At 54.9% G+C, this 12260-nt stretch overlaps 1 protein-coding gene across 1 annotated transcript in view; it reads right to left on the bottom strand.

Annotated features, from left to right (window-relative positions):
* Positions 1 to 1027, bottom strand: part of LOC134339740 (cathepsin F-like) — a 15407-nt gene extending 14380 nt beyond the window's left edge. Inside the window, exons 1-2 of the mRNA XM_063036484.1 lie at positions 1022 to 1027; positions 282 to 422 (exon numbers count right to left, since the gene is read on the bottom strand). Of these exons, the coding sequence (XP_062892554.1) occupies positions 282 to 383 (102 nt within the window). The 5' untranslated portion in view covers positions 384 to 422; positions 1022 to 1027. The remainder of the gene's footprint in view (positions 1 to 281; positions 423 to 1021) is intronic.
* Between the last annotated feature and the right edge of the window lie 11233 nt (positions 1028 to 12260).

Raw genomic sequence — 12260 nt, forward strand, 5'->3', positions numbered from 1 at the left:
CAGGGCAGCTCCATCCGGCCACATTCGTGAGGGACCGTGATGGGTCAGTACCGAACGCAGGGCGGGCACGGTGGTCGGCAGCGACTGGTTGGGCCGAATGGTCTGTCCGCTCCGAGACCCCGCAGCGGTGAGACTCTCCAGCACCACCACTGTTCAGCAGCCGACTCGTCTGCCTGGTGTCCCGGGTCGTAGACGAGCGGGTCCCCCAGGGTCCCGACGTCCCGCTCCGAAACGGCCGAAGGGACCTCATGGTCAGCGCGCCTCGGCGCTCCCTCACTCACCATCGCCTCGTCCTCCTCATCTTCTGGCAGATCCGCCGGGGAGGAGCACCATGACGGGACGAGCTGGGTCGCCACCAGGCAGGCAACGAGAAGCCGGAACATTGCGATATCCGCACCCGATACCGAACAACAGAGCAGGACCTGGAGTCGGGGGTGAGAGTGATAAAACAATTCAAAACCGGTGGGCGGATCAGAAAATTGTACAAGGGTCGCGCCCTTCCGTGGGGTGGAGTTCACTCAGCACCCCACCACAGTGCAATTCTCCTCCTCACCGCCCCTCACAGCGCAGCCCTCCCTGACTCAGAATGGAGCACCGTCATCTGACCATTAGGAACCCCCTCCCTCCCTCCAGTCCCACTCCCCCCTCAACACGGATCCCTCAAACCCTTCCTACGGTGCGGAGTCGCCCCCTCACCAGCACTGCTCCCCGCCCCTCCGCTCACACTGTGCGGAGATCCTGCCTGATTTGCCCCTCCCGCAGTGCGGTGGTCCCACTCCCTGACTGTTCCAGAGCGCAGATCTCCCTCACACCCCACCTCGGTGAGGGATCCCTCCTCACCCGCGCCTCCCTCAGCACTGACACCAGGGTTGCCTCACTGCACTGAGCTGGGTGGGGGAAACGGTGACTGACTGAGAGGGAGATCGACATCCTCTGCCCCTCCCGTCAGACTGGCCCCGTTCCAGGAAGCCAGTCTCTCCAAGGACGAACACTGGCAATTCCTGACAACGTGCTCACTCACCACACTCGTTCGGACAACTCCAGCCGCTGTGGTGGACTGCAAGGACGTGTACCGTCTCTTATAGTCCCTGTCTGGCCCCTTCCCCCCGCCATCTGATCCTATCACCCCACACCCCCGTCCAACGGACACCCCGCACTGATAAGGACCTGAACAAAGTTACAATCTCACTTCCCCCTTCCACCAACGGTTGCCCACCATCGCCCACTTCCCCCCACCCTCCCGAGCTGCTCGGGACGTTAGTAATCCCCTCCTTGGCCCTCTCTACTGAAGAAGCATCCCTCGCCGCTCTGCCTCAGAATCTGAGGAATGCGTTGCCACAGTCGACTGTGGAGGCAAACTCACTGAGTGAATTTAGAGCGGAGGTCGATAAGGTCTTGATTAGACAGGGCTTGAAAGGTTACAGGAAGAAAGCAGGAGAATGGGTTTGAGAGGGATAATAAATCAGCCAGGATGGGATAGAGGAGCAGACTCGATGGGCTGAATGGCCTAATTCAGCTCGTATGTCTTGTGGCCTTAAGGAAACAAAGCCGTCCCCGACCCTGAGTTAAACCAAGCACAGACGAAGTCAAGTTTAATTCAGTGCACACGAGCGCCTGTGGGTACGGATGCCATCGGGAAGGAGGTACAGGAGCCTGTGGACGCTCACCATCACGTTAGGAACAGTTATTACCCCTCAGCCATCAGGCTCCTGAACCAGTGAGGATAATCTCAACTCTGAACTGATTCCATCGGGAAGAAGGTACAGGAGCCTCAGGTCCCACACCACCAGGTTCAGGAACAGTTATTACCCCTCAACCATCAGGCTCCTGAACCAGAGAGCAGAAATTCACTCAGCCCAAAAGCTGAACACTTTCACAATCTGCAGTCTCACTTTGAACGACTCTATAGCTCATGGTCTCACTATTAGTTATACACTTGTTCATCTGCGTCGTTTGTCCTTTCTCGCACATGGGTTGCTTGTCAGACTTTGAGTGTACTTTTTCGTTTTGTCGTTCTACCGTGAACGCGCACAGGAAAGTGAATGTCAGAGTGACCGACACCTGCTTGGATAATACGTTCATTTATTTGCTTGCAGCACCATCAAAGGAGCATTGCCTGAATGTTGGCAAAAAAAGCACAAAATATGCAAAATGATACAAATAAAAGCACCACTAGTGGGCATCCAGATCTCAGGAACACATATGTACTTTGGTAGGAAATTTACATCGAGTTTCGAACAAGACACTTGAATTTCCAAAATGAGACCGGGGTTCTCCAAATGTCTCATCCACAAGATTGTAATCGTACCACCATAATGGGCCATATCTCAATGACAAGGGGACCGACAGCAGGAGGGATGCAGAGAGGCGAGTTATATCGTTCAAAGTCCAAACTAAGTTTATGATAACAGTAGGGGTATGTCATCATTCAGCCCTGAATTTCATACGTCATCGTACACATCCCTGAGATTCACACGTCATCGTACACATCCCTGAGATTCACACGTCATCGTACACATCCCTGAGATTCACACGCCATCGTACACATCCCTGAGATTCAAATGTCATCGTACACAACCCTGAGATTCAAACGTCATCGTACACGTCCCTGAGATTCACACGCCATCGTACACATCCCTGAGATTCTCACGTCATCGTACACAACCCTGAGATTCACACGTCATCATACACAACCCGGAGATTCACACGTTATCGTACACAAACCTGAAATTCACACGTCATTATACACAGCCCTGAGATTCTCACGTCATCCTGCACATCGCTGAGATTCAAACGTCATAGTACACAACCCTGAGATTGTCATCGTACACATCACTGGATTCACACGTCATCGTACACATCCCTGAGATTCACTCGTCATCGTACACATCCCTGAGATTCACACGTCATCGTACACATCCCAGAGATTCACACGTCATCGTACAAATCTCTGAAATTCACACGTCATCCTACGCAACCCTGAGATTCACACGTCATCCTACACAATCCCTGAGATTCACACGTCATGGTACACATTCTAAAGATTCACACGTCATCGTACACATCCCTGAGATTGACACGTCAGCGTACAAAACCCGGAGATTCACACGTCATCGTACACATCCCTGATTCACACGTCATCGCACACAAACCTGATTCACACGTCATCGTACACATCACTGAGATTCACACATCATCGTACACATCACTGATTCACACGTCATCGTACACATAACTGATTCACACGTCATCGTACACATCACTGAGATTCACACCTCATCGGACACAACCCTGAGATTCCTACATCCGTATACAGAATCCTGGGATATCAATGTCGTCATACACATCTCTGAGATTCACTTTCTCGCCAGCATGCTGTGTAGGTTAAAGAAACACAGTATAATTAATGAAAGGCAGCAGCCAACCGGTCCGGCAAACAAACAACGTGCAGCCAACGACAATCTACGCTGATACAAAAAGTAATATCAATCAGTCCTGATGAAAGGTCTCAGCCCGAAACATGGACGGCTCTCGCTTTTCTGTCGCTGCTGGCTGCCCTGCTGTGCGTTCCTCCAACACCTCGCATGTGTTGCTTCGAATCCCTGCATCTGCAGATTCTCTCCTGTTTGTGAAATTAAAATGTAATAATTGTTGTTAGTATTCATATTAAGTTCAGAGTCTGACAAATTATATTCTGACCAACACATTACTGCAGAGAGGACAATCCGTGAATACCCCCTGATATTATGTTACAGGATACACACTCAAGAACAGCTTGCTCAATAGAGTCAGAATCATAATCAGGTTTAATATCCCTGACATAAGTCGTGAAATTGGTTGTTTTGTAGCATTCCAAACACACATAGCCTGCAGAAATCAATCAGTGAAAAACAGCGGGAAGATGTGGAATTAAACGATGAAATTGAAAGACTGTGGAACATGAACAGGGTATACATTGTCCCAATGGTAATATCTACAACTGCTACTATCCCAAAGTGACTACACAATAGCATCACACAATTAGGCCTACACGGCAGTATCCCTGTAAACCTTCAGAAATCCAAAATACTAACCATCATTATAACATTCCTAGAAACTGCAAAATAAAATAAAGTGCGCCCTTGACCATGCCTGTAGCTCAGGTTTTACCATTAAATATCGCGGTCATGAGATGAAGACCCTGGGGGTGAGTCCATAGGTCGTGGGAAGGGTTGGGGCCAGTGAAGTTGGGTGAAGTCATCCCATCTGGATCATGATGTCAAGATAATACAACCTTTCCCCCAACGTTGACAAAACAAATGAGCTGGTGACTGGATTCAGAGGAATGGTGGGGCTCCACCTCCTGTTTCCATCAATGGGACTGAGGAAGAGAGGGTTGTGATCTTCAAGCTCCCTGTTCAGATCCCGCCACTCTGACGCCACAACCCAGAGTGCTCACCAGCACCTCTACTTCCCTCGGGAGACTAAAGGAACTGGCAAGCCGCTGATGCAAAATAAAAACATCACAGCTGGTCCGTGTCAGTAACCTGGACCGTGTCAGTTCTCCGGTCCCCGTCAGACCCATGGTCCCTGTCCGTTCCCTGGTCTGTGACAGTAGCCTGGTCTCTGTCAGTCCCCTGCTCCATGTGAGCTCCCTGGTCCATGTCAGTTCCCTGGTCCCGTCAGTTCCCTGGTCCGTGTCAGCTCCCTGGTCCATGTCAGTTCCCTGGTGCCTGTCAGTTCCCTGATCCCTGACAGTTCCCTGGTCCGTGTCAGTTCTCAGGTCCTTGTCAGTTTCCTGGTCCGTGTCAGTTCCCTGGTCTCCGTCATTTCCCTGGTCCTTGTCAGTTCCCTGGTCCGTGTTAGTTCCCTAATGCCTGTCAGTTCTGTTGTCCATGTCAGTTCCCTTGTCCAATCAGTTCCCTGGACTCTGTCAGTTCCCTAGCCCGTTTCAGTTCCCTGGTCCCAGTCAGTTCCCGGGTGCGTGTCAGTTCCCTGATTCCTGTCAGTTCCCTGGATCGTGTCAGTTCCCTGCTCTCCGTCATTTACCTGGTCCGTCTCAGTTCCCCGGTGTGTGTCAGTTCCCTAATGCCTGTCAGTTCTCTTGTCCGTGTCAGTTCCCTAGTCCGTGTCAGTTCCCTGGACAGTGTCAGTTCCCTGGTCCCTGTCAGTTCCCTGATCCCTGTCAGTGCCCTGGTCCGTGCAAGTTCCTTGGTCTCCGTCATTTCCCTGGTCCGTGTCAGTTCCCTTGTTCGTGTCAGCGCTCCGGTCCCTATCAGTTCCCTGGTTCATGTCAGTTCCCAGGTCAGTGTTAGTTCCCTGGTCCGTGTCAGTTCCATGGTCTGCGTCATTTCCCGGGTACGTGTCAGTTCCCCGGTCCGTGTCAGTTCCCTGGTCCCAGTCAGATCCCTGCTTCGTGTCAGTTCCCTGGTCCCAGTCAGTTCCCTGGATCGTGTCAGTTCACTGGTCCGTGTCAGTACCCCGGTTCATGTCAGTTCCCTGGTCCCTGTCATTTCCCTGCTCTCCGTCATTTCCCTGGTCCGTGTCAGTTCCCTAATGCCTGTCAGTTCTGTTGTCCATGTCAGTTCCCTTGTCCGTGTCAGTTCCCTGGTCCCAGTCAGTTCCCGGGTGCACGTCAGTTCCCTGGTGCCTGTCAGTTCCCTGGTCCGTGTCAGTTCCCCGGTGTGTGTCAGTTCCCTAATGCCTGTCAGTTCTCTTGTCCGTGTCAGTTCCCTAGTCCGTGTCAGTTCCCTGGTCCGTGTCGGTTCCCTGGTCCCTGTCAGTGCCCTGGTCCGTGTCAGTTCCCCGATCCGGTCAGTTCTCTGGTCCATGACAGTTCCCCTATCCAAGTCAGTTCCCCGGTCCATGTCAGTTCCCTGGACCGTGTCAGTTCCCTGGTCCGTGTCAGTTCCCTGGTCCGTGTCGGTTCCTGGTGCCTGTTAGTTCCCTGGTCCATATCAGTTCCATCGTCCGTGTCGGTTCCCTGATCCCTGTCAGTGCCCTGGTCCGTGCAAGTTCCTTAGTCTCCGTCATTTCCCTGGTCCGTGTCAGTTCCCTTGTCCGTGTCAGTTTCTCGGTCTCCGTCATTTCCCTCGTCCGTGTCAGTTCCCAGGTCCGTGTCAGTTTCCTGGACCCAGTCAGTTCCCTGGTTCGTGTCAGTTCCCTGGTCCCAGTCAGCTCCCTGGATCGTGTCAGTTCCCTGGTCCGTGTCAGTTCCCCGGTGCATGTCAGTTCCCTGGTGCCTGTCAGTTCCCTGGTCCCTGTCAGTTCCCTGCTCTCCGTCATTTCTCTGGTCCGTGTCAGTTCCCCGGTGTGTGTCAGTTCCCGAATGCCTGTCAGTTCTCTTGTCCGTGTCAGTTCCCTAGTCCGTGTCAGTGCCCTGGTCCGTGTCAGTTCCCCGATCCGTTCAGTTCACTGGTCCATATCAGTTCCCCGATCCAAGTCAGTTCCCCGGTCCATGTCAGTTCCCTGGACCGTGTCAGTTCCCTGGACCGTGCCAGTTCCCTGGTCCGTGTCGATTCCCTGGTCCCTGTCAGTTCCCTCCTCCCTGTCAGTTCCCCGATCCGTTCAGTTCTCTGATCCGTGTCAGTTCCCCGGTCCATGTCAGTGCCCTGGTCCGAGCAAGTTCCTTGGTCTCCGTTTTTTCCCTGGTCCGTATCAGTTCCCTTGTCCGTGTCAGCGCTCCGGTCCCTATCAGTTCCCTGGTTCATGTCAGTTCCCAATTCCGTGTTAGTTCCCTGGTCCGTGTCAGTTCCTTGGTCTCCGTCATTTCCCGGGTCCGTGTCAGTTCCCCGGTCCGTGTCAGTTCCCCGGTCCGTGTCAGTTCCCTGGTCCCAGTCAGATCCCTGCTTCGTATCAGTTTCCTAATGCCTGTCAGTTCTGTTGTCCATGTCAGTTCCCTTGTCTGTGTCAGTTCCCTGGTCCCAGTCAGTTCCCGGGTGCATGTCAGTTCGCTGATGCCTGTCAGTTCCCTGGATCGTGTCTGTTCCCTGGTCCGTGTCAGTTCCCCGGTTCATGTCAATTCCCTGGTGCCTGTCATTTCCCTGGTCCGTGTCAGTTCCCCGGTGTGTGTCAGTTCCCTAATGCCTGTCAGATCTCTTGTCCGTGTCAGTTCTCTTGTCCGTGTCAGTTCCATAGTCCGTGTCAGTTCCCTGGTCCGTGTCGGTTCCCTGGTCCCTGTCAGTGCCCTGGTCCGTGTCAGTTCCCCGATCCGTACAGTTCCCTGGTCCATGTCAGTTCCCCGATCCAAGTCAGTTCCCCGGTCCATGTCAGTTCCCTGGACCGTGTCAGTTCCCCGGTCCGTGTCAGTTCCCTGGTCCCAGTCAGATCCCTGCTTCGTATCAGTTTCCTAATGCCTGTCAGTTCTGTTGTCCATGTCAGTTCCCTTGTCTGTGTCAGTTCCCTGGTCCCAGTCAGTTCCCGGGTGCATGTCAATTCCCTGGTGCCTGTCATTTCCCTGGTCCGTGTCAGTTCCCCGGTGTGTGTCAGTTTCCTAATGCCTGTCAGTTCTCTTGTCCGTGTCAGTTCCCTAGTCCGTGTCAGTTCCCTGGTCCGTGTCGGTTCCCTGGTCCCTGTCAGTGCCCTGGTCCGTGTCAGTTCCCCGATCCAAGTCAGTTCCCCGGTCCATGTCAGTTCCCTGGACCGTATCAGTTCCCTGGTCCCAGTCAGTTCCCTGGTTCGTGTCAGTTCGCTGGTCCCAGTCAGTTTTCTGGATCGTGTCAGTTCCCTGGTCCGTGTCAGTTCCCCGGTTCATGTCAGTTCCCTGGTGTCTGTCTGTTCCCTGGACAGTGTCAGTTCCCTGGTCCCTGTCAGTTCCCTGATCCCTGTCAGTGCCCTGGTCCGTGCAAGTTCCTTGGTCTCCGTCATTTCCCTGGTCCATGTCAGTTCCCTTGTCCGTGTCAGCGCTCCGGTCCCTATCAGTTCCCTGGTTCATGTCAGTTCCCAGGTCCGTGTTAGTTCCCTGGTCCGTGTCCGTTCCTTGGTCTCCGTCATTTCCCGGGTCCGTGTCAGTTCCCCGGTCCGTGTCAGTTCCCTGGTCCCAGTCAGATCCCTGCTTCGTGTCAGTTCCCTGGTCCCAGTCAGTTCCCTGGATCGTGTCAGTTCACTGGTCCGTGTCAGTACCCCGGTTCATGTCAGTTCCCTGGTGCCTGTCAGTTCCCTGGTCCCTGTCATTTCCCTGCTCTCCGTCATTTCCCTGGTCCGTGTCAGTTCCCTAATGCCTGTCAGTTCTCTTGTCCGTGTCAGTTACCTAGTCGCTGTCAGTGCCCTGGTCCGTGTCAGTTCCCCGATCCGTTCAGTTCCCTGGTCCATGTCAGTTCCCTGCTCTCCGTCATTTCCCTGGTTCGTGTCAGTTCCCGAATGCCTGTCAGTTCTGTTGTCCATGTCAGTTCCCTTCTCCGTGTCAGTTCCCTGGTCCCTGTCGTTCCCTGGTCCATGTCAGTTCCCCGATCCAAGTCAGCTCCCCGGTCCATGTCAGTTCCCTGGACCGTGTCAGTTCCCTGGTCCGTGGCAGTTCCCTGGTCCATGTCAGTTCCATGGTCCGTGTCGGTTCTCTGATCCCTGTCAGTGCCCTGGTCCGTGCAAGTTCCTTGGTCTCCGTCATTTCCCTGGTCCGTGTCAGTTCCCTTGTCCGTGTCAGCGCTCCGGTCCCTATCAGTTCCCTGGGGCATGTCGTTCCCAGGTCCTTGTTAGTTCCCTGGTCCGTGTCAGTTCCTTGGTCTCCGTCATTTCCCGGGTCCGTGTCAGTTCCCCGGTCCGTGTCAGTTCCCTGGTCCCAGTCAGATCCCTGCTTCGTGTCAGTTCCCTGGTCCCAGTCAGTTCCGTGGATCGTGTCAGTTCCCTGGTCCGTGTCAGTTCCCCGGTTCATGTCAGTTCCCTGGTCCCAGTCAGATCCCTGCTTCGTGTCAGTTCCCTGGTCCCAGTCAGTTCCGTGGATCGTGTCAGTTCCCTGGTCCGTGTCAGTTCCCCGGTTCATGTCAGTTTCCTGGTGCATGTCCGTTCCCTGGTCCCTGTCCTTTCCCTGCTCTCCGTCATTTCCCTGGTCCGTGTCAGTTTCCTAATGCCTGTCAGTTCTGTTGTCCATGTCAGTTCCCTTGTCTGTGTCAGTTCCCTGGTCCCAATCAGTTCCCGGGTGCATGTCAGTTCCCTGATAACTGTCAGTTCCCTGGATCGTGTCTGTTCCCTGGTCCGTGTCAGTTCCCCGGTTCATGACAGTTCCGCGGTGCCTGTCATTTCCCTGGTCCGTGTCAGTTCCCCGGTGTGTGTCAGTTCCCTAATGCCTGTCAGTTCTCTTGTCCGTGTCAGTTCCCTAGTCCGTGTCAGTTCCCTGGTCCATGTCGGTTCCCTGGTCCCTGTCAGTGCCCTGGTCCGTGTCAGTTCCCCGATCTGTTCAGCTCCCTGGTCCATGTCAGTTCCCCGATCCAAGTCAGTTCCACGGTCCATGTCAGTTCCCTGGACCGTGTCAGTTCCCTGGTCCCAATCAGTTCCCGGGTGCATGTCAGTTCCCTGATACCTGTCAGTTCCCTGGATCGTGTCTGTTCCCTGGTCCGTGTCAGTTCCCCGGTTCATGACAGTTCCCCGGTGCCTGTCATTTCCCTGGTCCGTGTCAGTTCCCCGGTGTGTGTCAGTTCCCTAATGCCTGTCAGTTCTCTTGTCCGTGTCAGTTCCCTAGTCCGTGTCAGTTCCCTGGTCCATGTCGGTTCCCTGGTCCCTGTCAGTGCCCTGGTCCGTGTCAGTTCCCCGATCTGTTCAGTTCCCTGGTCCATGTCAGTTCCCCGATCCAAGTCAGTTCCCCGGTCCATGTCAGTTCCCTGGACCGTGTCAGTTCCCCGGTTCATGACAGTTCCCCGGTGCCTGTCATTTCCCCGATCCAAGTCAGTTCCCCGGTCCATGTCAGTTCCCTGGACCGTGTCAGTTCCCTGGTCCCAGTCAGTTCCCTGGTTCGTGTCAGTTCCCTGGTCCCAGTCAGTTCCCTGGATCGTGTCAGTTCTCTGGTCCGTGTTAGTTCCCCGGTTCATGTCAGTTCCCTGCTGCCTCTCAGTTCCCTGGTCCCTGTCAGTTCCCTGGTGCCTGTCATTTCCCTGGTCCGTGTCAGTTCCCCGGTGTGTGTCAGTTCCCTAAGGCCTGTCAGTTCTCTTGTCCGTGTCAGTTCCCTAGTCCGTGTCAGTTCCCTGGTCCATGTCGGTTCCCTGGTCCCTCTCAGTGCCCTGGTCCGTGTCAGTTCCCCGATCTGTTCAGTTCCCTGGTCCATGTCAGTTCCCCGATCCAAGTCAGTTCCCCGGTCCATGTCAGTTCCCTGGACCGTGTCAGTTCCCCGGTTCATGACAGTTCCCCGGTGCCTGTCATTTCCCCGATCCAAGTCAGTTCCCCGGTCCATGTCAGTTCCCTGGACCGTGTCAGTTCCCTGGTCCCAGTCAGTTCCCTGGTTCGTGTCAGTTCCCTGGTCCCAGTCAGTTCCCTGGATCGTGTCAGTTCTCTGGTCCGTGTTAGTTCCCCGGTTCATGTCAGTTCCCTGCTGCCTCTCAGTTCCCTGGTCCCTGTCAGTTCCCTGGTGCCTGTCATTTCCCTGGTCCGTGTCAGTTCCCCGGTGTGTGTCAGTTCCCTAAGGCCTGTCAGTTCTCTTGTCCGTGTCAGTTCCCTAGTCCGTGTCAGTTCCCTGGTCCGTGTAGGTTCCCTGGTCCCTGTCAGTGCCCTGGTCCGTGTCAGTTCCCCGATCCGTTCAGTTCCCTGGTCCATGTCAGTTCCCCGATCCAAGTCCATTCCCCGGTCCATGTCATTTTTCTGGACCGTGTCAGTTCCCTGGTCCGTGGCAGTTCCCTGGTGCGTGTCGGTTCCCTGGTGCCTGTTAGTTCCATGGTCCGTGTCGGTTCTCTTATCCCTGTCAGTGCCCTGGTCCGGGCAAGTTCCTTGGTCTCCGTCATTTCCCTGGTCGATGTCAGTTCCCTTGTCCATGTCAGCGCTCCGGTCCCTATCAGTTCCCTGGTTCATGTCATTTCCCAGGTCCGTGTTAGTTCCCTAGTCCGTGTCCGTTTCTTGGTCTCCGTCATTTCCCTCGTCCGTGTCAGTTCGCAGGTCCGTATCAGTTCCCTGGTCCCAGTCAGTTCCCTGGTTCGTGTCAGTTCCCTGGTCCCAGTCAGTTCCTTGGATCGTGTTAGTTCCCTGGTCCGTGTTAGTTCCCCGGTTCATGTCAGTTCCCTGGTGCCTGTCAGTTCCCTGGTCCCTGTCAGTTCCATGGTCCGTGTCGGTTCCCTGATCCCTGTCAGTGCCCTGGTCCGTGAAAGTTCCTTGGTCTCCGTCATTTCCCTGGTCGATGTCAGTTCCCTTGTCCGTGTGAGCGCTCCGGTCCCTATCAGTTCCCTGGTTCATGTCATTTCCCAGGTCCGTGTTAGTTCCCTAGTCCGTGTCAGTTTCTTGGTCTCCGTCATTTCCCTCGTCCGTGTCAGTTCGCAGGTCCGTGTCAGTTCCCTGGTCCCAGTCAGTTCCCTGGTTCGTGTCAGTTCCCTGGTCCCAGTCAGTTCCGTGGATCGTGTTAGTTCCCTGGTCCGTGTTAGTTCCCCGGTTCATGTCAGTTCCCTGGTGCCTGTCAGTTCCCTGGTCCCTGTCAGTTCCATGGTCCGTGTCGGTTCCCTGATCCCTGTCAGTGCCCTGGTCCGTGCAAGTTCCTTGGTCTCCGTCATTTCCCTGGTCCGTGTCAGTTCCCTTGTCCGTGTCAGCGCTCCGGTCCCTATCAGTTCCCTGGGGCATGTCGTTCCCAGGTCCTTGTTAGTTCCCTGGTCCGTGTCAGTTCCTTGGTCTCCGTCATTTCCCGGGTCCGTGTCAGTTCCCCGGTCCGTGTCAGTTCCCTGGTCCCAGTCAGATCCCTGCTTCGTGTCAGTTCCCTGGTCCCAGTCAGTTCCGTGGATCGTGTCAGTTCCCTGGTCCGTGTCAGTTCCCCGGTTCATGTCACTTCCCTGGTGCATGTCAGTTCCCTGGCCCCTGCCCTTTCCCTGCTCTCCGTCATCTCCCTGGTCCCAGTCAGTTCCCTAGTCCGTGTCAGTTCCCTGGTCCCAGTCGGTTCCCTGGATCGTGTCAGTTCTCTGGTCCGTATTAGTTCCCCGGTTCATGTCAGTTCCCTGCTGCCTCTCAGTTCCCTGGTCCCTGTCAGTTCCCTGGTGCCTGTCATTTCCCTGGTCCGTGTCAGTTCCCCGGTGTGTGTCAGTTCCCTAATGCCTGTCAGTTCTCTTGTCCGTGTCAGTTCCCTAGTCCGTGTCAGTTCCCTGGTCCATGTCGCTTCCCTGGTCCCT

Source organism: Mobula hypostoma, chromosome 30 (genome assembly GCF_963921235.1).
Source record: "Mobula hypostoma chromosome 30, sMobHyp1.1, whole genome shotgun sequence".
In the NCBI taxonomy this organism is placed as follows: domain Eukaryota; kingdom Metazoa; phylum Chordata; class Chondrichthyes; order Myliobatiformes; family Myliobatidae; genus Mobula; species Mobula hypostoma.